The sequence below is a fragment of the Phyllostomus discolor genome, chromosome X (genome assembly GCF_004126475.2).
Source record: "Phyllostomus discolor isolate MPI-MPIP mPhyDis1 chromosome X, mPhyDis1.pri.v3, whole genome shotgun sequence".
In the NCBI taxonomy this organism is placed as follows: Eukaryota; Metazoa; Chordata; class Mammalia; order Chiroptera; family Phyllostomidae; genus Phyllostomus; species Phyllostomus discolor.
The window spans coordinates 85896501-85924251 of NC_050198.1; the positions used below are offsets into that span (position 1 = coordinate 85896501).

At 38.7% G+C, this 27751-nt stretch overlaps 1 protein-coding gene across 3 annotated transcripts in view; it reads right to left on the minus strand.

Annotated features, from left to right (window-relative positions):
• Positions 1–724: 724 nt before the first annotated feature.
• ARHGEF6 (Rac/Cdc42 guanine nucleotide exchange factor 6) overlaps positions 725–27751 on the minus strand; it is a 145870-nt gene continuing 118843 nt past the window's right edge. The window contains exons 13-22 of one of the 3 annotated variants that reach the window (XM_028523142.2): positions 25233–25319; positions 24357–24435; positions 23221–23366; positions 21789–21914; positions 20025–20045; positions 18961–19054; positions 17693–17782; positions 15372–15471; positions 4225–4279; positions 725–3066 (exon numbers count right to left, since the gene is read on the minus strand). In XM_028523142.2, coding sequence (XP_028378943.1) covers positions 2926–3066; positions 4225–4279; positions 15372–15471; positions 17693–17782; positions 18961–19054; positions 20025–20045; positions 21789–21914; positions 23221–23366; positions 24357–24435; positions 25233–25319 — 939 coding nt within the window. In that variant the 3' untranslated portion in view covers positions 725–2925. The remainder of the gene's footprint in view (positions 3067–4224; positions 4280–15371; positions 15472–17692; positions 17783–18960; positions 19055–20024; positions 20046–21788; positions 21915–23220; positions 23367–24356; positions 24436–25232; positions 25320–27751) is intronic. The other 2 variants (XM_036016949.1, XM_036016948.1) reach the window with 2 other exon arrangements.

The window sequence follows — 27751 nt, forward strand, 5'->3', positions numbered from 1 at the left end:
AAGGGCGAGAATGGGCCCTGGTTGGTGTGGCTCAGTGGATTGAGCACCAGCTTGCAAACCAAAGGGTTGCCAGTTTGATTCTCACTCAGGGAACATGCCTGGGTTGTGGGCCAGGTTCCCAGTAGGGGGCATGTGAGAGGAAACCACACTTTGATGTTTCTTTCCCTCTATATCTCTTTCTCTTCCCCTTTAAAATTAAATAAATAAATAAATAAATAAATACAATCTTTTTTTAAAAAAGGGTAGGAATGGATGCTGAGTAGGAACAAATACCCAGATCATCTATGAAGATAGGGAGCAAAGGGAGAAAGGGAGCAAATACATTTTTCCTGACTCTTGATACCAACATCCCAATGTGGTCAAAATATAAGATATCACTGATTGACAAAATCCTTCGAAATGTAAGGAAGGATGGAGGATAAGCTTGATCAGGAAAATAGGTATCTAACACTGGAAGGAAAATGGAGAGAATTAGTACAGACGATGTATAGGTTGTGGCCAGAAGGGGAGGTGTGCAGGTTCTACCTCATGACATGTATTATTTGTATAAAGTGGAGAGCATATATTGTGTTCCCTGAGTAAAAAGGGTCAAAGCTGGCTCTGGGGCCTGATGATGAGGGGAATAGAAAAGGAAGCTGATATAACATGAGAGATCTTTCTGCATACCAGCTAGCAAAATTAATTAATTAAATGATATAAAAAGAAACACAGCACTAATTTTATAAAGGATTATTATTCTTATTTATTGAAAATTTCAATTTTAAAAGTCTTCAAAATAAAAACAAGTTAGAAAATTTGAGCCTGTGTAAGAAGGAACATGACAGAAGAGGAACTGAAATGCCTCTAAGGGCAACAGTTTAATTACAGGGTAACAGAAACCCATTTATAGAGTTTTGTAAACAACACAACTATGGAGACACTGCTCTTGGGTTAACATGGCTTCATTTCCTTTATATTATTGTTTAGTGTGTGAGTGTGGACACCACTCTGCACAAGCTTCATTACCCAGAGTACTGAGGGCCTCCCATCAGAAAGGCCGAGTCCCCAAAACATGCATATATACATGTCACTCTAAAATAAAGACCTTTCAATACTTGAAGCTATACCTTATCAACTAAAGTATTTTGTAATCGCAGAACTGTTTCCTATGGATATAGGTCACACATTTATTGCAAGCCATGGATTAACCACAGACAGAGCAAATGCTAAGGTCTGTGTTGTTTTGAATTTTTAGGTGAAGGATGGCTTATCTATAGTGCTGTGCTTAAATACAGAACAACATCCAATTCCTAGAAATCTTCTTCATTCTTCAGCTTCCAAAGAAAGCTGTGTGTGGTTGGCTAATGGTGGACTGTAAGAATAGGTCACTTGATGTGAATAGTATAATTTCTGCTGTACAGCAAGCAGTTAACAGCCCTGTACCATGTAGCAATGAGAACTTGATACCCCCCAGCACTAGAAAGAAAAAGGGCTTAGCAAGCTGAGGATCAGTTCAAGCTTCAAGTTTGGTTTCTAAACAATATTTGCAAAACCCATATTTATAGGCACCTGTCAAATGTATCTGGAAGAGAACTTTGATCAGTTCACTGGTCCTTTGCCTCTCTTTCCAGTGATCTTCCCCACACAGCCACATTTCACCTTGTTGAGAAAGAGAACTTCTGGCTGACTTTCAACTGGATGGAATTTGGATGTTTGCTGCTCTTCTGCGACCATCTTCTAAATCTGGTTTTTCCACAGCTCTAATTTCTGACATACTTACAAAGGCAATGGTTTGATTTAAATATCAACTTGAGTAAACCAGTTCCAAATAATCAGCTTCACTAGTAGCCAGCACACGGCTACTAGAGGGGCCATTTTTTTTGTCCAGATATACAAACTGGAACAACAGCACATTTCTACAAATAATGCTTAGAGGCTGATGAACATTACAGCACCTCATGGCATATATGGGAGAACAATAAACTGAATTAAAGCTGTCTACTAGGGCACAATATCTCGTCAATGACAGATTGTCTTAAAGATGAGAAATTGCAATTTGAATATGCAGTATGAATAAAGTACCTTCTCACAGTCTATATTTTTAAAAAGTAAGCAAAGCACACACATACTAGTTTACACACCACTTGGTATGGTTGGTTAAAAGCACTGGGGAAATATAAAACTAGCGCACTTAGCAGAAGGCTAGAGGAAAATCCTATTATGTACTGGAGAAGAGGTTGTCAACTGTGCTGCTGAAAAGTACTGTCCAGTGCAATCTGCTAATGGATTTGTTGTTGGCAAGAATGATTAGAGCTTCTGACCCACAGAATTAAATGTAAACCAACACAAAAGAAATAAGGGTGCTACTGTCTTCTTGATCTTATAGAGTACACCAGGTAGTAATAAAAAACAGTGTGCATTGAGGGGTGGCACATGATGGTCCAGGGTAGAGCAGCTGAATCACTGCATTAATGTGTTTGTCTTTCACTCTACTCTAGTCATAGCTCAAAAAGTTTTGCCATCAGTAAATTAAGTATTGAGGGGCTTCCAGGAAAGCATTGGAGATAGTCAAGGTCACCTTTAATAAGTCATGGACAGCTGCTTTGGAATAGCAGCCAGCCCCAAAAGGGTAATTGTTGTCAAAGAGGCACTATAAATTGAAGGCCATCAGAAGACCACTTAAGTCATTTGCCTACATTAGCTTTCCTTTTGTCACTGAATGGAAAAAACACTGAGGAGACTTCTACCACCACCTCTTGCTTTTATCCCTGTCGAAAAAAATGTAACCAACCAACCAATATTCAAACAACAACAAACACCCAAACAGAGGGAAGGGAGCTGACTCAAATACAAAATAAAAACCAAAGTAAGCAAACTGAGACAAATCATTCAGCTGGACATTTCAAGAAGCACTGAAGGCACACTCTGCCCAGGTGCACAGTGATGTTATGGAAGAATGGAGGTCTTGCTACTGGACTCAGCCCGAATACACTCATCAGTTTGCTTCAACAGCCTCCGGACCAACTTTTCTAGGTCTCTTCTTGATTTCAATTCTTCTTCCAGGCATTGCTTCATTCTTTTATTCTCCTATGATGGGAAAAGACTTCATTACCAAACAATGGAACCCCTTCTCCAGGTTCCTTCTGCTCATTCTCTTGGCAGCCTTCACTACAGATTACACTTTTCTTTCCCAAACTCTTCTCTCTTAGCTCCTAACACAAGGCAGCTTCCTGATTTCCTACCTCTCTCTGACCAATGCTTTGTAATCTTCTTCCCTGAAATACAAGCATTCTTTGAGGCTCTGGTTCTGGCCCTCTGTTAATTTAATATTTTTTTGTTTAGTGTCTATTCTCTTTCAAATCAAGTATCTATTAAGAAATCTCTTAAATTTCTCTCATACGTACTTAATCTTGTCTCATGAGAACTAGGTCCAGAGATCCCAATGTCAAATTGGTATTGCCCCTTACATGTGTTACAAGCCCCTCAAACACGTTATGTCCTAAAGTCAAGTCTGTCTCTGTCACCCCAAACTTCTCTTTCTCTTGTGATTGGTGATCTCCATAAAGGACATCAACATATCAAACTAGATACCAAAAATACTTCATCTTTAATCTCTGGCTCTTTCTTAATCCCCAAATGCCATCATTTTCCACAGGCTCTAATTATGCAATGTGCCTTCCTTTGTATTCATTTTCCTCCTCTGCAGCCTCAGTAGCCCTGCCTTGAGTCAGGACTTCATCATGTCTTCCTTGAGTTTGTAATAACCTCATAAGTGGTCTTCTAGCATCTGATCTACCTCACTTCCAACCCATTCTTTATCCTGTCACCAGGTCAGGGTAAAGTCAGTCCTCAAACACAAGGAAATATATACATAATAAAACACTGGATTGCATCTGCACAGGATCACACAGATTATAATTTATGATTCTGGTTAACTTAAATGTTCACAAATGACTTATTTTTTTCTTAAATTCTGTTTATAAATGTTAGGAGGCATGAAAGTTGTAACTAAGTTTGGAACACTATTGTAAATCGTTAAATATGTATATAAGCAAGCCTCAGAAGTTTCACCCCAAGGCTACATGGTAAAATAAAGAAAGCCTACCTTGAAGACACAAGGAAGATAAAAATCCTCACCTTACCACTTTGGTCCTGGACCTTTCCTGAGAATATCTTCTAGTGTGTGACAAGAAAAGGGATTAGTTTTGTTATGATCTGGAAAAAAAGACTTTTATATTTCATTACCTGTTTCAGTTCTTTCACCTCATCCTTCAAGGCATAAACAGTGTCAACAAGGCTCCTAAAACATAAAGTTCACAGATTAATAGCTGGTACTGAAGTACTGTTAAGTAATACTTAACAAGAAAAACAGCTTTTTAGAAATACAGATGCTAGAAAGCAGTGGATTTTCTAGCTGATTGGAAGAGATACTGCTATTAATGGTTCCTGTTCATCACCACCACCACCCATGCTCAGGAAAACACCATGTCATTGCACCTTTTCTGCACTTCCCTCCTACTTTGCCACATGTTTCCCAGATTGAGTAAATACAACAAAAAGAGCCTAGGACTTATTACCAGGTTTTATTTTTCTCTTTGGGGTAGATATGAATACTCACCTAACATAATAAGGTGTCATAGGGACCTACCAATCCTACAATATCTGTGCTATAGCATTGCTCTTCTCACCTATGTGACCTTAGATGACTCTATATGACACAAAGTCAGGAACCTTATTTCTGGAGGACCCCATATATTCCAGAAAAAGATAAAGTATCTTAGCTGAGTTGTGGTGCAGTCATTTCCTCTCTGACTCTCTCTCTGGACAAGGACTTTAGAGATTTGGGTTCCAAGTCTAACCCTACCACTTACCAGACCTCAAAATTTCAATAACAAGTTTACTTCCCATCCTCTCTTGTCTTACTTTCTTCACATACAAAATGGGGATAATACCATATTCTACTGAAAATGTCATAAAGTTGTTGTATAGACCCTCCCTTGACCCAGTCTGCAGATACAAGTGGGCTCCAAGTCTGAGATCCATCAACCTGGCAAACATCGCTCACTGTACCCTCTTGATTCCCTGAGACCCCACCACACACAATTTGAGCACCAGCCTGAACATCTTTCAGCAGCTGTTACTCACAAGTGGCTGGCATCAGCCCACACTGCAGACTTTAGCTGAAATCTATCAAAGGTCCACAAACCCCAAACAAGCAGCACCTGGTTTTGGCATGTCCTGTTCCTCTTGCTGAGTACACCCAAGTACGTGTCAGCCAACCTCAGTTCACAGCATAGCCTCTCCCAAGCACCTCCACAATCAGCACAAGAAGCTACCAATCTCAGATCACTTTGTAGCTCCTACCAGGTGCCTGTAGGCCAGGCATAGGCATTGGCTGACCTTGGCCTTCACCAGAGACACTCCCAAGAGGTCCCAGAACCAACACACCCAGTGGCCAGCTTCAAGCCACATAAGACTACCACCCAATTAGCTCAAAAAACTGACGCAATCAAAGGATGGACTTGACAGCCAGCATAGCTCCAATAATGCAAATTCTGCTTCATGAAATCAGCCCATTAACAACAGCTTATCCACTGTAGTCATTCTTGGCCAGTCAGCCTGAAGATCAATCCTACTCACTGATGTGTCAACAGCAATCATGGTTCGATTACCACCAGAAGCCACACATGACCCACACAAGGGACATCCCTGGAGCACCCAGCTCGGGTGACCAGGGAGGGGGACTGTACCACTGGGCCCAACAGGACACCTACTATATAAGGTCTCTCTGCCAACATTGGCAGGCTTAGCAGATCCACAATTTAATACATAGAAACTAACACAGGGAGGCAGCCAAAAAAGGGAGACAAAGAAACATGTCACAAAATAAATAATAGGACAAAACTCCAGAAAAGCACTGAACAAAATGTAGGAAACAGTCTACCAGATATAGTGTTCAACACATTGATTAAAAGAATGCTCAGTGAATTTAAGGAAAGAATAGATGAACTCAGTGAGAACTTACAAAAAGAGATAGAAAACATTTTTAAAAGTCAGAAATGAAGAATACAATAACCGAAATGAAGAATACATTAAATGCAATCAACGAGAGATTAGGTGGATGAAATAAGTGATTTTGAAGACAAAGTAGCAGAAAACACCTAATAGAAATAAAAAAAAAGATTTAAAAATATGAGAATCAGAGAGTTCTGGCCAAGATGGAGGCATAGGTAGAAATGCTTCACTTCCTCACAAAACCAAAAGAAGGATAATAATCAATATAAAAACAACAACAACAACAACAAAAGAAGTGCCAGAAAATCAAACTGTATGGAACTCCAACAACAAAGGAATTAATGAAATGGTCAACCAGACCCATAGGAGGGGCAGAGAGGTCATGCAGCAAGGTGGCAGACTGTGCAGGCAAGGCAGGGTGGCTGTATGGGAAACTAAAGACTCAAAGCTAGCTGTAAACTACTGTGGAGGTTGCCACAGTGGGAGAAACTCCCAGTCTCATGTGAAAGAGTTTGTTGCAAAGTGGAGCTAAAGCAGAGCAAGCAAGCTACATTGTTCCCTCTCTGACCCTTCCCCCACAGACAGCATCACAACACAGCAAAGAGGGTTGCCCCGCCCTAGTAAATACATCAGGTCCTGACCCCTTACAACAAAACAGGTGCACTGAGCCAAAGAAATGTGGCCCAAATGAAAGAACAGATCAAAACTCCAGAAAAGGAGCTAAGCAACAAGGAGATAGCCAACCTATCTGAAGCAGAGTTCAGAACACAGGTAATCAGGATGCTCAGAGAACTGATTGAGCTTGGTTTCAAAATGAAGGAACAAATGAAGGCTATCCAAAGTGAAATAAAGCAAAATATACAGGGAACCAACAGTGAAGGGAAAGAAACTGGGACTCAGATCAATGATTTGGAACAAAAGGAAGAAATCAACATCAAACCAGAACAGAATGAAGAAACAAGAATTCAAAAAAATGAGGAGAGGCTGAGGAACCACTGGGACAACTTTAAATGTTCCAATATCCGAATCATAGGGGTGCCAGAAGGAGAAGAGGAAGAGCAAGAAGTTGAAAATTTATCTGAACAAATAATGAAGGAAAATGTCTCCATTCTGGTGAAGGAAATAGATTTCCAGGACATCCAGGAAGCCCAGAGTCCCAAAGAGGAACACAGCAACGCACATCTTCATTAAGTTACCCAAGATTACAGATAAAGAGAGAATCTTAAAAGCAGCAGGAGGAAAGGAGAGAGTTGCCTACAAAGGAGTGCTTGTAAAGCTATCAGCTGATTTCTCAAAAGAAACTTTGCAGGCAAGAAGGTGCTAGAAGGAAGTATTCAAAGTCATCAAAGAATAGGACCTACATCCAAGATCCAGCAAAGCTATCCAGCAAAGCTATCACTTAGAATGGAAGGGCAGGTAAAGTGCTTCCCAGATAAGGTCCAGTTAAAGGAGTTCATCATCACCAAGCCCTTATCATATGAAATGTTAAAGGGGCTTATCTAAGAAATAGAAGATCAAAACCTGTGAACAGTAAAATGACAACAAACACACAACTATCAACAACTGAACCTAAAAAAAAAAAACTAAAACAAAAACTAAGCAAACAACTAGAATAGAAACAGAATCAGAGAAATAGACATCACATGGAGGGTTTTCAGTGGGGAAGGGGAGGGGAAGAATGGGAGGGAAAGAATGGGTGGGAAATGTACAGGGAATAAGAAGCATAATTGGTAGACATACAATAGGTTGCGGGGGGAGGTTAAGAATGATATAGGAAACAGAGAAGTCAAAGAACTTATATGTACAACCCATGGACATGAACTAAGGGGAAGAATGCTGGAGGGTTGGGGGTGCAGGGTGGAGGGAGGATAAAGGGGAAAAATTGGGAAAACTATAATAGCGCAATCAATAAAATATACTTAAAATATGAGAATCATTTTAGGACCTCTTGGACAACATCAAATGTTAACATTTGTATCACAGGGGTACCAGAAAGAGAAGAAAGAGCAAGGGATTGAAAACCTATTTGAAGAAATAATGATGGAAAGCTTCCTTCCCTAAATTGGTAAAGGAAATAGACATACAAATCCAGGAAGCATAGAGAGTCCCAAGCAAGATGAATCCAAAGGGGCCCAGATGAAGGTACATCATAATTAAAATGGCAAAAGTTAAATATAAAGAGAGCATCAAGAGAAAAGAAGTTAACTACAAAGTGGTTCCCATGACACTGTCAGCTGACTTCCCAACAAAAAAAAATTCTGGCCAAAAGAGATGGGCACAAAATATTCAAACTGATGAAAAACAAGGAAATACAACCACGATTTCTTCTACCCGGCAACACCATCATTTAGAATCAAAGGTGAGGTAAAGAGCTTCCCACTGATGAAAAACTAAAGGAGTTCATTGACACCAAACCAGTAGTACAAGAAACGTTAAGAGACTTCTGCCCTGGCTGGCATAGCTCAGTGGATTGAGCTTGGGCTGCGAATCAAAACATCGCAGGTTCGATTCCCAGTCAGGGCAGATGCCTGGGTTGCAGGCCATGGCCCCTGGCAACCACACATTGATGTTTCTCTCTCTCTCTTTCTCCCTCCTTTCCCTCTCTAAAAATAAATAAATAAAATCTTTTAAAAAGGGGGGCTTCTTCTACAACAAGATAATGGGGAAAAAGTGTAAAAATAAATAATAAAATTGCAATAATTACAAACCTATTGATTCTGGATCCAAGATGGTGGAAGGGTAAGTAGAAGTGACACTAACCCCCTCCTAGGACCAATCTTGAATTACAACTAAATTTTAAAGAAATCATCTTGAATAACCAACTGAACACTAGCTGGAGAGAGCCTTACAACCATGGACAGACAGAAGAAAACATGTCACTACAATGTGACTGGAAGAAATGTGAGAAGGCTGGCTGGGCTCCCACAATGGCAGCTGAAGAGCCAGAGGAATATTTCAGGGGCTGAGGGGTTCCCCCTGAGAAATGTGAGGTCTAAACCCCAAGATGGTCTCCCCAGCCTATAGCACCAGAGCCAGAAAGAAACCCAGATAACATCCAGCTATGAAAAGCAATATGGGTTCCATTCACCAGGGAGAGATGGCTGGAGATGCAAAAGGCCTTTTAAAGGGCCAAAGAACAAAATTTTGTTTGTAGTCACTTACTCTGTGTGCCGGCAAAGGGATGGCAGAGTGGACTAGAGAGAGCTGAGGAGAGTCTGGGGCTGGTGGCTCTGGAGAGGGGACTGAGGTAACAGTCACCAGGACCCAGGTGCTGAGTCATTCCCCGTACTGCAGGAACCATCTTTCTCAGGTAGAGCACTCTCCTCCAAATAGCATCAGCCTGAGGGGAAGCAATAGCTCAGTCCACAGGAACTGCCCTGCCCCACCCTGTGGTGCTTGCTGATTACAGATTAGGTTAACAACTTATTTGTTTAGCAGCTGATTAGTTTAACATCTAAAGGGGAAAACACAAACAAGCAGTCAAAATGGGAAGACAAAGAAACAGACTCTGAATGAAAGAACAAGAGAATTTCCAGATGAGCTAGATGAAATGGAGGCAAGCAATTTATCAGAAAGAGAGCTTAGAGTAATTATTATAGGATAATAAACAGCATGAAAAAAAGACATAGAAACCATAAAAAAGGATCAGTCAGAAATAAAGAATGCAATATCTGTGATAAATCATACACTGGAAGGAATAAACAGTAGATTAGATGAAGCAGATATCAAATCAGTGTTTTGGAAAAGAAGGTAGAATAAAACAATCAGGCAGAGCTACAAAAAAAAGGGATTTAAAAAATGAGGAGAGCTTAAGAAACATGTTGGAAAACATGAAGGAAAAGAATCTTCACATCATGAGAATATCAGAAGGAGAAGAGAGTGAGCAAGAGATTGAGAACATATTTGAAGAAATAATGACCACAAACTTCCCTAATCTGGTAAAGTAAAATGTCACACAAGTCCAGGAAACTCAAAGAGTGCCAAAAGAGTTGGACCCAAAGAGTCCTACACAAAGACACATAATAGTTAAAACGACAAGACTTAAAGATAAGGAGAAAATCCTAACAGCCACAAAAGAAAAGCAGATAGTTACCTACAAGGGAGCAACAATTGGACTTTCATCTTATTACTCATCAGAAACATTTCAGGCCAGAAGGCAGTGATGTGAAATATTCAAGGTGATAAAAGCAAGGGCCTATAGCCAAGGCTATGTTACCCGCAAGGCTATCACTTAAAACTGAAGGAGAAATAAGCAGCTTTCTAGACAATAAAAAGCTAAAGGAGTTTGTTAACACAAAACCAATAGTGCAGCAGGTGTTAAAGGGCTTGCCTGGAAGAAGAAAGAAGAAAGAAGAAAGAAAAAGGAAAGAAAGGAAGAGGAAGGAAGGAAGGAAGGAAGGAAGGAAGGAAGGAAGGAAGGAAGGAGAAGAGGAAGAAGAGGAGGAGGAGGAAGAAGAAGAAGAGGAGGAAGAGGAGGAAGAGGAGGAGGAAGAGGAGGAGGAAGAAGAGGACGAAGAAGAAGAAGAAGAAAGAGAGAGAGAGAAAGAGAGAGAGAGAGGAAGAGAGGAAAAAAAGAGGAAAACAGTCTAACAATGAAATGACACTACATACGTATCTATCAATAATCACCTTAAATGTAAATGGCCTAAATGTTCCAGCCAAAAGACAGAGTGTAGCTGAATGGATAAGAAAACAAGATTCATGTATTTGCTACCTCCAAGAGGCCCATCTCAGATTGAAAGATGCACACAGCTTCCACCCTCACTCTCTCCTAAGGTGTCAACAGCCCACTCTATTCTGCCTTTGCCAGAGCCCAGGAATAGTAAAAAGCTAGAAAAATTGCTGCTCAAGTAGAATGGGAAAACTAAGACAAGAAAATTAAACAAGCCCTGGCTGGTGTAGCTCGGTGGATTGAGTGCGGGCTGTGAACCAAAGGGTCACTAGTTCAATTCCCAGTCAGGGCACATGCCTGGGTTGCAGGTCAGGTCCCCAGTGGGGACAACGTGAGAGGCAAACAGACATTGATGTTTCTCTCCCTCTCTTTCTCCCTCCCTTCCCCTCTTTCTAAAAATAAATAAATAAAATCTTTTAAAAAAGAAAAGAAAACTAAACAAGACCAAACATTTGGAGCAGCTTATAGCCAGCTGGTTTCTACTGCAACATAGTCAAGCTCAGATATTCTTTCCTCAGCTGCATCCATCCTGACAACCCCATCAAAGAATATTATGTCAGAGGAAGATGGCAGAGGAGTGAGGAGAAGTCACACTTAACCTCCTCCCAGGACTAATCTAGAATTACAATTCAACTGTAGAGAAACCAGCAGGAACAAACAATTGAGCAATATCAAGAGAGAAGCCTTATAACTGCAGACAGACAGAAAAATCAGCATCGGCACATCCTATCTGCACCTGTACAACAGTACACAAGATGTGGTGGGTAAAGTGACCCTCAGTCAACCAGCTGGAGGGAAGGACCCACTGAAGAAACCCCAACAATGATCAAAACCCAATTACATCCAGAGAACCAGCATAAATGACATAAATGGCATCCCAAGAGAATCAAGTTAAGGTGATACAGGAGACTACACCACTGTATCTCACAGGTCTCCCACCATAGAAGTTCATGCTACAAAGTCAGGAAGTCAAAGGAGATCAATTTAAGAAGCAAAAGCAACAAACAACTGAGTTATAGCCAGAGAGAAGCCATATAACTTCAGAGAGACAGAAGAACCAGCTTCAGCACAACCCATCTGCTAAGGAGTGCAGCAGAGACTCAAGAGGGCTAGCTGGGTGCCCATAGGCAACAGCAATGGAGAGATAATTAAGCGACCAGTTGGATCACCCTTAGAAGAATGGGGTCTGGAGATGCAAATAGCTGTATAAAGGACCAACACACAAATTTTCATTTGCAGCCACTTACCCTGGGCTCTAACAAAGGCAGGGTAGAACGGGTTGGTGATGCCTGAGAAGAGACTAAGGACTGAGTCTTTGGGGAGAGAACTGAGAGAGTGGCTGCCAGGATCCCAGTACTGAGTCATCCCCCAAATGGCAGCAGTATCATGCTAAGGCAGACCACTCCCCTCTAAGCAGCAGTAGTCTGAGGGGAAACAGGAGCCCAAGTCCAGGAAGGTCTCTGCCCTGGCCCTGTGGTGCTTAAGCCTGACTGCTGAGTGCAGAGTGACCAGATTAACAACTGCAGGAGACAGCCAAGACAGTAGATCCCTGGCAAGGGGGGTGGGGGGCAGAGTGGACTAGAGAGGCTTGAGGACAGATTAGGGACACAGCAATTTATAGATCATTGGAGTCCCAATTTTAATAAAAATACCAATGACATATTTCACAGATATAGAACAAACATTTCAAAAACTTATGTGGAACCATCAATGACTCTGAATCCCCACAGCAATTTTAAGAAAGAAAAACAAAGTAGGAGGGATCACCACATCTGACACCAAACTATATTACAAGGCCATGGTAATCAAAAGAGTCTGGTATTGGTATAAGAACACATATGCAGATCAGTGGAACAGAAGAGAGAGCCCAGAAACAAACCCAAGCCTCTGTGGTCAATTAAATATTCAACGAAGGGAGCAGAAGCATTAAATGGAGTAAAAATAGCCCCTTCAGCAAATGGTGTTTGGAGACCTGGCCAGCTACATGCAAAAAAATGAAACTTGGTCACCAACTTACACCACACACAAAAATAAACTTAAGATGGATAAAAGACTTATATGTAAGTTGTGATACCATAAAAGTCCTAGAGGAGAACACAGGCAGGAAAATCTCAGATATTCCATGTAGCAATATTTTCACTGATACGTCCCCTAAAGCAAGGGACAGAAAGGAAAGAATAAACAAATGGGATCTCATCAAAATAAAAAGCTTTTGCAAAGCTAAAGAAAACAGTATTAAAATAAGAAGACATCCAACTGTATGGGAAAATGTATTTGCCAGTGATACCTCAGACAAGGGTTTGATCTCCAAAATATATAAAGAACTCACATTACTCCACTCCAGGAAGACAAACAACCCAATTAAAAAATAGGCAAAGGACTTGAACAGACACTTCTCCAAGGAGGACATATAGAGGGCCTAGAGAGACATGAAATAACGCTCAGCCTCACTAGCCTTCAGAGAAATGCAAATTAAAACCACAGTGAGATACCACTTCACACTGTTGAAAATGGCCATCATAAACAAATGAACAAACAACAAGTGTTGGAGAGGATGTGGAGAAAAGGGAACCCTAGTGCACTGTTGGTGGGAATGCAGACTGGTGCAACCACTGTGGAAAACATTATGGAATTTCCTCAGAAAACTAAAAATGGAGCTGCCTTTTGACCTAGCAATACCACTCTGAGATTATACCCTAAGAATCCTGAAACACCAATTCAAAAGAACCTATATACCCCAATGTTCACAGCAGCACAATTACAATAGCCAAGTGCTGGAAGCAACCTAAGTGCCCTTCAGTAAATGAGTGGATCAAACAACAATGGTACATCTACATGATGGAATACTACGCAGCGGAGAGAAAGAAGGAGTGCCTATCCTTTGGGACAGCATGGATGTAACTGGAGAGCATTATGCTAACTGAAGTAAGCCAGGTAGTGAAAGATATATACCATACGATCTCACCTATAAGCAGAACCTAATCAACAAAACAAACAAGCAAACAAAATATAAGCAGAGACACAGAAATAAAGAACAAACTGACAGTAACCAGAGGAGAGGTGGGAGGGGGATAATGTGGGAAAGAAGGTGAAGAGTCATCAATGAGCGTGTATAAAGGACACATGGACAAAATCAAAGGGGGTAGGTTCTAGGGTGGGAGGTGGGGATGGGTGGAGCAGGCAGCTGTGGTGGGGTGAAAATGGAGACAACTGTACTGAAAAACAATTATAAAATAAAATATAATGTAACATAGCTTAACAAAAGAAGTGGTACATATATACAACAGAATATGACTCATCCATAAAAAATGAAATTTTACCATTTGTGACAACATGTATGGATCTAGAGCATTTGTGCTAAGTGAAATAAGACAGAGAAAGACAAAATCCACATAATTTCACTTATGTGTGGAATCTAAAACACAAAATAAACAAACAAACAAAGGGAAACAAACTCAGATAGTACAATAAACTGATGGTTGACAGCTGGGAGGGGTGTTGTGGGCTGGGTAAAAAATGTGAAGAGATGAGGAAATATAAATTGGCAGGTACAAAATAGTCATGGGGATGTAAAGTATAGCATAGTACAACAATCAATAATATTGTAATAACCATGAATAGTGCTAGATGAGTAATAGACCTTTGGTGATCACTTCACAAGTTGTATAAGTGTCCATGCTGTACTCATGAACGTAATATAATATCAAATGTCAATGGTAATTGAAAAAATATGTTTAAATAATTATATAATTATAATATAAAATAAGTGTTTATATTATATTATATATAATATAATCATTTATTGTGATTATCATGCACAAACCTTTATACTTATTATTCCATTTTTGCTCACAACAACCCTGAATGTGTTACGATCATGCACATTTTAAAGATGAGGAAACCGAAGCACAGACAGATGAAGGAATTTGGCCCAGGACACACAGCCGACAAGTAGTAGAATTAGGATTTGAACCAGGACTGTTCTCATAAGCCCAAATGCTTTACCATTTAGCTGTATCACTTCGTACACCAGATGGAAAAGTACTGTATACTCATGATGCCAAGCACTTTGAAATTTGCTGTCTACTGCAAATTTAAGCTTGTCTTCAGAAATGACTCAAGTTTAAACAAATGAATTATATGGCTACTTTGTATTTATTTTATGAGCCACAAGGTATTTAACCTGATTTTCCCCCATTAAGTCACCCTCACTACTGTACAAAGGCAGGCTAGGGATATAATCATCCTGAACTTTAGTTTCCTCGTCTGTGAAAGTAGTGAAAGAAATGCTTATCTCACTGTATTGCTGTAGGATTTTAAATGAGGCCAAGTCAGTGAAAATCCAGTGCTTTACTCAATAAATCTGAGAAGCATCCCTCTGAGCAGGGAAATTGGTGACATGGCCTTCCCAGGAGACTCCTACCACTATATTGAATCATACTCTTTTATGCCAGGAAGCACCTTCCTGTATCAGAGAGTGGGCTCCTGGGGTACCAACCATGCAGAAAGTTCTACCCCTAGTGCCTTTTCTTCTCCTTTCCCTTTCCTGGGAGGCAGCCCTTCCAAGGCTCCCAGCTGCATGATCAGCAAAAAAAGAGGAAGGAACAGTCCTTCAGTGCAGGCTTTGGAAAAGCCACATTGCCCTGCCAGAATCTTCTTTCCAGCTCTCAGTCAAATCAGAAAAGGTTTAGCCTACTCTACTCACTTTTCTTCGATGATGGTCTGGCCATTGCTTCTGGTTTCTTCAATGATGAGTTTCTCTTCCTCAGGGAGTAACACTTGTGGAACTGAATCTTTGCGAGTACCTACCAATAAGGGTTGCAAAAAGGTGGAGAGGGAAGAGTTAATAGTGAGGACTATTTATAAGTGTCATTTCCTTTCTTCTATTGTTATTAAGGGTTTTTGTTAATAGCACATTGCAACCTTGCACCCAGAGAACAATCATTCAACATTTAATGACTAAATCTTTCTGACCTGACCAAATTCTAAATGACCAAATATATTGATTCAGTCTTGGGAAGGAGAGAATTTTGTACACAGAAAAATAATGCAAAAAAAAATCACTGTGATGTGTGCCCTAAATAAAGACCTCATTTTTTCCCTGTTTTGCCTCCTCCACATAAAAAGCTGACCAGTGATCATTCTGTCTCTGACCAACTCCAGGGAATAGCACACCACATCCTATGCTATGACATTATATAGTTTTAGTAAATTTAGAGCAACACTGCATTGGGACACAACGTGCTTAAAGAACCTTAGGAGTATCACTTACTCCCATTTGTTCTCTACAGTCCAATAGGGTAGGGTAGGCTCAGTTGAGACCATTTTGATCAAGGGCAGAGTCAGGGTTGGGAGATTATCACTTCAGCAACAAAGATGCAGGCATCCTTATTTCTCTGTGCTCAGACTGTCTCCAGGATTTGGAATAGAAGAGGTGACAGAACAGATATAACACTGAACCAAATAGCTCTCCTGCACATTCTACCTCCCCCTCACTTCAGGATTCTTCATCCCAGAGCACAAGCCCTTAATCTTCAGTCTCCTTGAGCCACTGGTTTTCTCTCTTCTAAACCAAGCTTCTTCAATTTGTGAGCACTGCTTTCACTTGGTCACCTTTCCTTTCTTGAGGTGGATGTGTCTCTACCTCATAGCACTTCATGGGTACTCAATAAATGGATAGTGGACTGACTGACTGACCAACAGACTAAATGCTGCAAGAAATAATAACAATCAGTTCTAGGAAAACAGGACTTCTGGCCGGAGAAGGATAAAAGTTGGTAGAACACTATGATGCTAAAAGGCTTACTTGTGCAAAGAACTGTGCTAGACACTATTTCACGTGTAAAAGGTAGGCTGGGGAGGAGGGGCAAAACCATGACCCTTTAGGTCAGAATACCTGCCTGCACCTCTAACTAGGTTTATTGATTTTATTGACGTGAAGAGAGGTGATGAGAGGAGGAGACGAGGTCAGATTTTATATGAAGGATGTTTCTTCTGGTGTCTCTTTGTCCTGCTTGCGTTCCTAGTTTTCACAATAAAAAACTGTTCTCACTTCCCTTTCTTGGCTCCTTGAAACTTGTTATCAGAGCTGGGCATGCCCAAAGCCGCATTTTGTCTGCGAAGCAGAAGCTGTGACAGTTTCCTCTTCATGGTCAAATGTGTCAACTTTCACATTGAAAGTTTTCCTCATGACAGTCTTAGAAATAGTCACTTTGAAAGCATATGCCAAGGCAGTCCACCTAAGTAATCCTCTCCCACATCCAAGTGATGAGTCAGTGGCTGTCCAAAATGGAGCATGATGGAGAATTCATTTTCTACACAGACAGAAAATCCCCACATAATGTATCCTGAAAGTCTATAATAATGGAAGGCAAGACACATAATTGATGTGACCTGGCTTTTTAAAAAGCATAAAGATGAATCAGAAAACATTATCTCGCTTTCAGTTTGTAGCCTGAAATCGTTTGGGGAAATACCCTCACCTAAAAGCTCCCTAATAAATTGTCTACATTTTGAACAGCCAGTGTTAAGCAGCTATATTTCCAGATTTTCAGAGCAACTTTGAAACTTGACTTTAGTGAAGCACTGTTCGTTTAAATATGCAGCTGATCAAAGATAGTATTTTGACTTCCTTTCCAAATCTGCCTATAAGAAGAGATTAGCATCAGTTCACAGACACAGGAACTCTCTGGGCTCTTTAATTCCTAACTTGTGTTGATGAAGATATCTGTGTACTTCAAAGGAGAATGACTTTAAAAAATTTTTTTTCATTTCTATCACCTCTAACTTTTTTACTCTTGCATCTCTCTTTCTCTCTGAGTGAGAAGAAACTGGTAAACAAACTGCTTGGTAGCTAAAACCACCTTATCTGAAAGATGTAGTCCTGCACTGTTCCTCTGCACTAAATCACCTGCTTTACACACCCTGCACCAGTTTTGGTTGCTTTTCTCTTCTACTAAGAGGCAGTGAGAAGTAAAAAAAAAAAAACACATTACTTATTAGATAAAATGGTTTGCAGGAACCTACTTGAGCCATGGCCTTGTTGAAAGTTTGCACTGGTACAGTAGGCTTCAATCACTTTAAGAATCTGAGCATCCTCTTCCAGAGCAGCTGTACCTGTCAAATTTAATTAATAATTACTTTTCATATTAATATGTGCCTGCAGATCCTCAAATGACACAGTAACTCCACTGCAGTAACTCCACTAACTCCACTGCCAGGGACTGACTCTTAGACCAGTGGTGTTTCTAAAAGGCAGGAGCAAAATCTGTCCAATTTTCATAATGAAGTAAGAGTGACAGTATCAAGCTCTGGGGTCAGTATCAGTGAGTTCAGCACCAAGAGTGTCATGCTCATGAAGCCCATCAAGAGCTCTAAATTGGGGAGTCTTGTCAGTCTCCTCTTCAAGGCCACAGTTATAGCACTGGGCTTGATGCTAGCATCAATTCTCACCCAACACACCCAAAAGTTACAACACATCTTTCCTCTCCTTAAAATTTCAAAGTGCACCTTCTCTAGGAAACTTTCTCCATTAACCCCACCAATTTTCCAACCAGCCAGCACAGTCAATGATTCTCCCCCTCTTCTTCATCCCCCTCCAACTCATTCTTGAAATGACTGGAGGGCAGAACCCTGTTAACATACTGATGTGTACAAACAAGTGTGGGGTAGCATGTGCAGGATGCAGAAGTTAGAGTCAAGCATAGATTTATAGAGACTATATTTTTGACTGATACACACAGTTCTGTCACCCTTTTGTGAGACATCACTTACTCTTCCACATGTTTCTCAAAGTACCTTGTTACCAGCCATGGAGAGAAATAAGTATATATCAGATGGCTGAACAACTTTACAGTCCATGTCTAAATCAAACCATATTTCTAGATGTCAGCAGGTTGATTAATTCCTTGGCTAACTAAGAATATTACAGAGCCTTAGACTTCCATAAGGATTTCAACCTTCAGCTCTATTTAGTCTATCTCAGTAGAGGAAAAATATCTGAGTCATCATAAACTGAGAGGGAAGAAAATATATCTATAGCAAACGTTCCCTGGTTTTAAACCAGGTGGGGCAAAATATTTAACATGAAAATCATATAAATAGTTTCTGCCTCAGATGACATGAACTGCAGCAGGAGGCAGCTTAGTCAAAAATCTTAGAGGTGACCAAACATTTCTATGCATATCATTATATAACAGATGATGCCAAGAACAAATTGCTCTAATCATCTGCTTTTTAAATATCTTTCTGTTGTTTAATCCATAACTAATTTTCAAAAAGTACAAAACACATACTTTTTCGAATCACATATTCCTCTTCTGATGGCTTTCTTTCAGTCTTTCTTTTATGCAGAAACTTCTTCATGGTTTTGGGGCTTTTACTAGACTCCTATAAGAATAGAATTTTCTTTATGAATTAAACTTCTGCCCCAAAAAACAAATTTAAAAGAGCAAATGAAATTAAATAGAATGGCTCTCTCTTATTTTGACAGTCTCAGGAGCTCATCAAAAATATATGCTATACACAATAAAAAATGGCTTCAATAAACTCTAAAAGATTAAATAAAATAGAAGCAATGACATTGTCTTTGCAATTGCCATAGGGATAGGTATAAGAATGGACTGTGCCTACTAAAAATTCATCAGATTCTCCAGGTCAAATGCCTTTAGGGTGCCATATACAGAGTAGTAATGATATCAATGCTAGAGAAATAATAGTGTTCATAACTTGGTTTATATTCCCCACTGATACAGTTTTAAAATAATTAAATGACAGTTGTAACTACTACTGTAGTATACACATCTTTTCAAGGAGCTTGAAAACTATTTAAATAAATTTTCCTGAGCAACAGTCCCACAACAAAGAATATCAATTTCCATTTGTCCAATGGGATAATTAATGCAAAGAGACTTATGTAATTTCCCCATGAGCCAAATGAAGGACTTCTTGATAATAATTTGGGGTTAGGAGTAATGTTCCTACAGCCAAGCTAAATATACATCTATAAAGCCATATTTTAATTAGTAGATAAAACTATGAATTGTATCAATTATTTAATTTGCTTTGACCATGTGAATAAGCCAACAGACATGAAAAACTCACATGTGACAAAAATAATAGAAAAAATAGCTTTAAAATAGAGGAAAACAGTTCTAAGGCATTATAAGAACATTTTCATATGTATTTCATAAGAGCCTGCTTTTTGAAGAAAATACTTACATGTCAGAATTACATCTTCATATTTTAGCCACCAATAAAAACAAGGGAAAAACAAATATAAAGGAAAGCTTCATTCATAAAAGGTTACAGTACAACATTATGATGTCACTGTAAGGCAAAGATAGTGTTCTACCCTTACCTTTAAGATATAAGACATCCTCTAAAGTGAATATGTAAAGAAAGAGAAGATGAGCGTGAGAGGTCGATGGCTACAATGACCAAATCCATTTATCAATAATTCTAAAACAATATTTGAAATGTTAGTGTTATCATAAATTATACAGAGAGAATATCATCACGATTCCCACATTAGTTTTGGATGCAATATCATCATGCAAAAGCCCAAGGAATACAGTTCTGTGCAGAATAACAAATGTTGAAAATAACTAAAATACATACTACACAGTAAGAACTTATTAATAACTTTCTTATCCTAGCAGGAAAAAAGTAATCATGCCTTAGTTTTAATGGATTAGTTCTGTCAAGGATTAAGTCAATTTTACCACTCAAAGCTCACCTGAATTTAAATTTAGTAACTGACAATTATGAAATATCCATAATTAAAAAGGAGACCTATATAACTATCAAGTAGCATTCCTGGTTTTGGTGATCAGAGAAAAAATTGGATGATTGCAAGTATCACAGGTCAATTTTCTTTCTTTTTTTCCATTTTTAAAAGAATTTTTATAACTTGGAGAAATCTAAATAAAATTAAAAATGAGGCCTTAATAAAACTATTCTGTCTGGATGACATCATAAAGAATAGATTAAATTAAGAGGTTTCAAACTTCTAAGGGACAAAAATGTAAAGTGTTTAGAAGTTTGTCACAGGTCAATTTTTAAAGCAAACCTGTGGGACTCCTTGTTGGCTAAATTCTGCTCAAGGTACATAATGAAAATTCAGCTCAAGATTTATTTTTCCTATCATATTGGGTGGAAAGGATAAAAAAAAATCCTCCAGTATCCAAATACTATTCCATTTTTACTACACTAAGAGTTGAGGCAACAATTAATTGAAACAGTAGTATAGAGTTTTAAACAAAAACAAACTCAGAATTCAGGTAAGTGCATCATTCATTAAAACACACATTTAATATACAAACATATGCTGCCTTTGCATTACAACTCTGACATGGCTCATATCTGTCACAAACTTAAATCTTCACTCAGTAAAATCTATTTGAAGAATAGTTACCAATAAATGAGGATTTTTTTCTGAAAGCTGAAACGATGAGCAACACGTTGTGGGGGGGAGGGCAGAAACAAACAAACAAAAAAAACCTGACTATTTGGATGGAAAAGGCAACACTCCACACAGTTATAGAAGCTAGTGACTGACATTTCCTGACTGCAACTTCAAGAAAAAAAAAGGCCTCAAAATCCCCACATTACCCAATTTCAAATGTCCTCTAGGTTTGTCATTTAGAAGAATCTTTTAAAAAAGTATCCCATTCATTACATTCCTTTTCCCTTTTCAACTGCAGCAAATAGTTGACTTTCATAGTTCAGACTCATGGTTTGTGACCATAAGACTTAAAATGATCCAAACAGCAGAATTGGGTTGGAAATTCACTTCTAATGAAGCACCTCTTGTTTGAGATGTGTGTATATCACTACCAATTTATAAATTATCATATCATTATAAAAATAAACTAGAGGCACTTTTGGAAGAGGTCAGGGAACCTCAATACATATAAACCCTGGTGATATTCAATAAATATTTGTAGATGGGTAATGAGGAAATGTAAAATTAAGAAATAAAAAAATAAATGAGTCTAGCAATTCAAGATAGACTGACATGTATCACCTATTTTAAATTCTAACTCATTCCCATAGACCTATTTGTAATAAGCTACAAAATTAGCTAGTCAGAAGCATTTTATACCATATAGAGCAAAATTACCTCTTTATAACCTAGTGCTGCTGATGGTCTAAGTGGAGGTGCAGGTCGTAGACAACTTAAACTCCATGGTTTTATAATTTGAGGAGGTTCCAAGGGTCCTCGGGGCTGTCCAGTAGAACTAAAAGACTAGGAAAATGTCTGATGAGATGTTGGCAATCTGCCATCTGAACCCAACCTTGTTCCCTACAGTGAAAGAACATCAATAGCTTCCTTGGATCAGCAAAGCCAGCCATACAAAGGTAAAGAAGGAAAAACAAAGGTCTGCAGTTTGAGAACTGGCACTTTCCAGTCAAGATTATGAGGTCTCTAAGGAATAGCACTAAGTAGACTCAACATCTCATAATCTTGCCCTTGCTCTCTCTTCTGCATTTTATTAAAGTCAGGATTTTTTCCTGTATAATGGAGAACAGTCAATATTTAATAAGTTCAATTATGTGTTTGGTACTCTATTAAATGCTTAAATAGGTTATTTCATCAGAACAACCTAAGACAAACCATAGCAAAGTGAAGTAACTAGCTAGCAATTGGCAAAGCTAGGATTTGAACCCAGATCTTATGGCAAAGTCCTCATTCTTCCTACCACAGCACACAGTGTCCTGAAGTGGAATTTTGGTATCACAGGTTTGAGTGTTAACAGACAACACAGCATATCTTTAATCTCACTCAGCAAGTACAGTGAAAACTCATTAATTCAAATGCCGTGAATTGCTAAATTTATGATAACATGGAAGAAGGCAATGCTAAAAGTTTATACATGAAAGTCACTGAGTGAATATAATAGCATAAATGAGATTACATAGAGATGCTTAAATACTTATGAAGATAAACTATTGGTTTTGAATTAGCACATTATTAACATGAAAATAACAGTTGCTAATTAAAATACATCTTGCTTATCGTGAAAACATCTTAGTAAGACTTCTGGTAAGAAAAACTTTGCTAGCAGTTAGCTGATACTCCAAGTTATGGTTAAACTAAACTGCACACCTTTAATTACAACTTTGTATGAATTTCAATGGACCTCCCTCCAGAACAACAACAACAAAAAGAAGTTGTGCCATGGCCATGTAGCTCAGTTGGTTGGAATGTCGTTCTGTGAACCAAAAGGTAGCTAGTCTGATTCCCGGTCAGGGCACATGCCTAGGCTGTGGGTTGGCTCCCTGGTTGAAAGTGCATATGGGAGGCAATTGGTCAATGTTTCTCTCTCACATCAATGTCTGTCTTTTCTCCTTCCTCTCTCTGTCTCTAAAATCCAACAATAAATAAAAAAATCAAAGAGATCGGAATTAGTGAGGCTTAACTGTACTTGAAAACTTACAGATATAGACTGCGCAAAGATTAAGGGCATGCTCACTGGTTCTAATAAGTCCTCAGGAGATAGGATTTGATGAGAGATTCAGTAATCCCTGGATAGAACAAATGGACTACTTACAGAATGAGCACTACAAGATGATGATGATGTCTTGGACAATGAACTGCAGGAGGCAGGTCCTCTGATCAGTCTATACAGATGCTCCAGCCATTCCTGGAAGTCCTGGTTGTTGCTGCAGTGGACCACAATTCTCTCTAGTATGTGACCTGCATCACCCAATTATGAGCATTTGGAAACAAAGGCAATGAGAATCTTGAACTTGCCTCATTCATAATCACTTCACACAATTCAGACTTGAGTGTCTACATGTATTGTCAGGAATTTTTATACCTGTGTGTAACCCTCTTAAAACTTCTATATCAAGAACAGATAAGCTGTGATAATGAGTAAATAAATAAATAAATAGTCAGGCATATCTAATTTATAAAACTGTTCTTGATTTCTACTACTTACAGAGCCTTAGAAATAGTATAAAACTTCACTTTAAACAAACTCACAATCCAAAAATTTAAGCATAGAGTCCAATTATTTCATAGTCTAAAATGAGAATATAGTATTATTTCACCCAATATCAAAGTTGAAAGAAGATCCAACATCAAATTGTGGACTCCCTATTGGGAAGGAAGGGGGTAAAGCCTGAGGCCATTATCCCATTGTTAGCCATTGTACCATACCAGTGCAAACAGTACAACCATTAAATAGAAACCATGCCAGCCTGCCAAAAGTGAAAACAAGCCGAAATGTCAGAGAACATTATTGACACCTGGCATTTTCTCAATTTGTGAAAAAAGTTTATGGCTTCCCAGCACTTTTTCAAAATATAATAAAATCTTGCTAATTCATAGGCTGATGACAAAATTCCACATCTTTGGCTTCTCTGTCACAAGGGAACAGATGACAGAAAGGGGAGCAAATTCATATCAGTCTATTTTATTATTTCTTAGCTGTAACAAGTAGCTTTTATGCAACAGAAAATTGAAACTAATGGCAAAGCCGAGGCTTTCAAATGACCAGGAGACTTCTCTGTTCTATCGCTGTACCCCAGTTATCCCAGGAAATAAAATATACTTTGCCATGCCCAAGTAAAACTTGATCATGGACTATATAACAGAAAATAATAGCATTTATTTATTTAAACCCCACTTCTATCCAAAAAGGAGTTGAAGTAGCTACATGAAAAAGAGAAAATTACCTACCTGTGATTTCAAATGTGTAGTCATTCCCTTCAATTTCATCTAATCTTGTCACTACCATTCCTGCTGTTGGTATTTTTCCCTACCAGAAAAAGAACATTCCCATTAATTCTGTGGTTGCTCACATCCCTGCTTATTTCTACTACATTTTCTGACCCTGTCAGGAATCACTGCTGAATCATGGCTAGACATATTTCTCTGGTCTACAAAAAGATAATGTTTCCCTGCTTTAAATTTTAATCAGATAAGAAAGTAAAGGGGAAAAGTGGGTTGTGCTTTTTGCTAACACACCCTAAACCATAAGTTCAAGACTTTCAAACAGTTTATTTTTCTAACACATTGTCATGAAAATCAGTAAATAAAGACTCAAATTTTATGAAAACTAGTAGCTGCTAGGTCAAGATATAAGAAGCAACAGTAATTTATAATACTCCATATTTTGGGAGCATAATGAAGGAAGTTTAATTTCTTATGGAGTTTGATGACTTGTATCTCAGACACCAAATCATGTGATGTGACTGTTTTATAAAACTAGGAGCAGGTCCCAGTTTCATATTTTTTCAGCAATAATAATGTAATATGTACCTATAAAACTATGTTCCTAATTGATTTGGTTACAGATTTATATTTCTGTTTATACATTAATAACCTAGCTTATACCCAGAGCAGTAGACATTCAGGATAGACTCACTATAGTAATGCAAAGGTCTTTGATCTAAGGAACATATGCTCTTATAAGCTATCTAATTACAGTGAAAAGTCATAACATTTCTACCTTTTCTGCTGGAACTTTTAATAGTATAATAAAAATATTGCACCTAGATGGAAACCTCTTTTCATTATGGGTCCTGCTATTTATTTTATATGAAATCCACCAACCTGATAGATGAAGCCACTCATCCGAGGACTTGCAGATAACATTATCAAAACACTTGAAAATAACATGAGGTACCGCTCCTCTTTTTCCTGAAGGGGAATGAAAAATATTAAATTGAGAATAGAACCCTGGCTGGTGTGGCTCAGTGGACTTAGTGCCGGGCTGTGAACCAAAGGGTTGCCAGTTCGATTCCCAGTCAGGGCACATGCCTAGGTTGTGGGCTGGGTTCCCAGTAGGGGGCATGTGAAAGACAACCACACATTGATGTTTCTCTCCCTCTCTTTCTCCCCCCTCCCCTCTCTCTAAAAAGTAAATAAATAAAATCTTTTTAAAAAGCATTTTGAAAAGAGAATAGATATTGGACTTTTTGTTTGTTAAGAATTTCTGGAATCAGTTTTTGTAACATAGATCTTATATAAGGCAATGAAACATGAATAGTGATTAAAAAATACCCAACTTAAAAACACAAAACTAGTTGAATTTTACTTAGAAATGGATATAAACCCAGTCTATCTCTCCCCTTCCCATGCCTAAGAATTAAATACAAATAAACATGCTTGTTTCCCAAGTATGTAAGCCTGAGAAGTCACAGTTAATGCCTTCCTACACAAGCTGCAGCCAGAACACAAGTTAAGTAGGTTCACAAAAAGGAAAAGTGGCAAAATAAAGGTGTTTTCAAGTGATAGGAAATTTATTTTATTCTATATGTATGTTAAATTTTATTTATAAAATTACTTTTAATAAGTAAGAACAAGATAGTCATTGTACCCATGTAAAGAAGCAAATGCTTTTTTTTTTAAATGGCACTAAAGGAAATTTTATACAAAAGGGCTTCTCTGAACTCCTTAAACAGATATGCAATTAGTAGGTGCAAACAATTACATTCAGCTTACGTGTCCAGCCATCATAGCTACAATTATCCTATCTCCATCTCCTTCTTTCCACTTGAACAGAGCAACTTTTTGAGGCTAACACTTCTAAGAAAGACTCTTCATCCTTTCACATCTTTCTGTTGCTTGGCTTCCTTCTATATAGGCTTCTCATCTCTTCCTTCTTCTTCTAGCAGCCTCTCCTATTCAAGTAGCTTTTTCTTTTTGCTTTCAACATATGCACATCTCCTATACTAACAGGCCTTCACTTGATTCTCTGACTGCTTATACAAAATACTATTTCTTGACATTTATTGCCATATTACTTGCTGCCTTCATTTTCTCTCTGTTGATCCCTCCATACTCACTTTGTTCTCTCAAAATCATCAGTAACTGCCTTGTAGTGAAATCCAATAGCTTTTCTTGGCCTCCATGCTTTTTGACCTCTGAACCTTTTGTAGCACTCAGCAGGCTGACCATTTTCAAATGCTCCTCCTAGAATTTCCATGACACCACACTCCCCCAGTTCTCCTCTATCTTTCTTTTTGTCTTTTCTTTGTGGCACCATTTCTCCTTCCTTCACCAAAGAGGTTTATCCTAGGGTGTGAAAGTCTAATATATAAACTCTCTACATTAACCTCCCCCCAGGGTAGCTACATTTTAAATGTAATGAATCTCTGACAGAGACCTATCAGGGAGCATAGGAAGATGTTTTGAGAGGGGGAAGATGACTTTAACACCTGATAAATCATACCTGTTGATATAATCAACCTTCCTCCCCTACTCTACCCTCTTCCTAAAAGATATAATCCATCTTCAGCTCTCTGCTTCTCTCTGGAAATTTACTTCCTAGGAAGGTCCATCTGTCAGGGACATCTAAATCTCTTCCTCTTACTCTGACCTTCTACTCACGTATCTGTACTGTTTTAACAGCTGCCTAGATCTCCACTTGGATACCTACAGTCACTTGAAAGTTAATAGGTGTAAAATTACATTTGTCATCTCCTCTAGCCCATAGGTCACCACTTCCTATAGATTTTCCATTCTAAACATGTCTCACATTTGCTCCTTAAATTTCATTCTCTCTGCCACTACCTTTGTTGGGGGTACTAATCACTTTCCAGTTCAGCTGCCCTTTCTGTTTCTATTCCCATCCCCTCCAGTTTACCTGACATATGCAGTTGTCAGATTAAACACCCCTTTCACTGTGTTTCTCTACTACTCAGGACTCATAGATGTCTATTGCTTGCTGCATCAGTCTGAACTACACTTGCCTGACATCCAAGGTTCTTCATAACCTGACCCTATCTGACTCCATCAATTTTCTTTTACTCTGCCTAACATGCTTCCTCTGCTCTTATTAGGATGGATTCCTCGATGTCATGTAGAAAAAAGGTTGTGTTCTTGTTCTCTTCTGAAATAAGAATGACCTCTACCTTACAAAATCCTCCCCTCTTCTCTTCATGCCCTTCCTCCTTATGTCTTAGCTACATAAAATCTTCTTGCTCTCTTCCTTCTCTGAACTTCAGTAGAATCTACTGTTGAGATTGCACAAACAGGTATTGACTATTTTGGTTTGTTTTCTACTTGTAGCTTATGTTTTAATCTGTTCTTAAGGGGTTCTTTGAAGGCAGGGATCATTGTATGTTCTT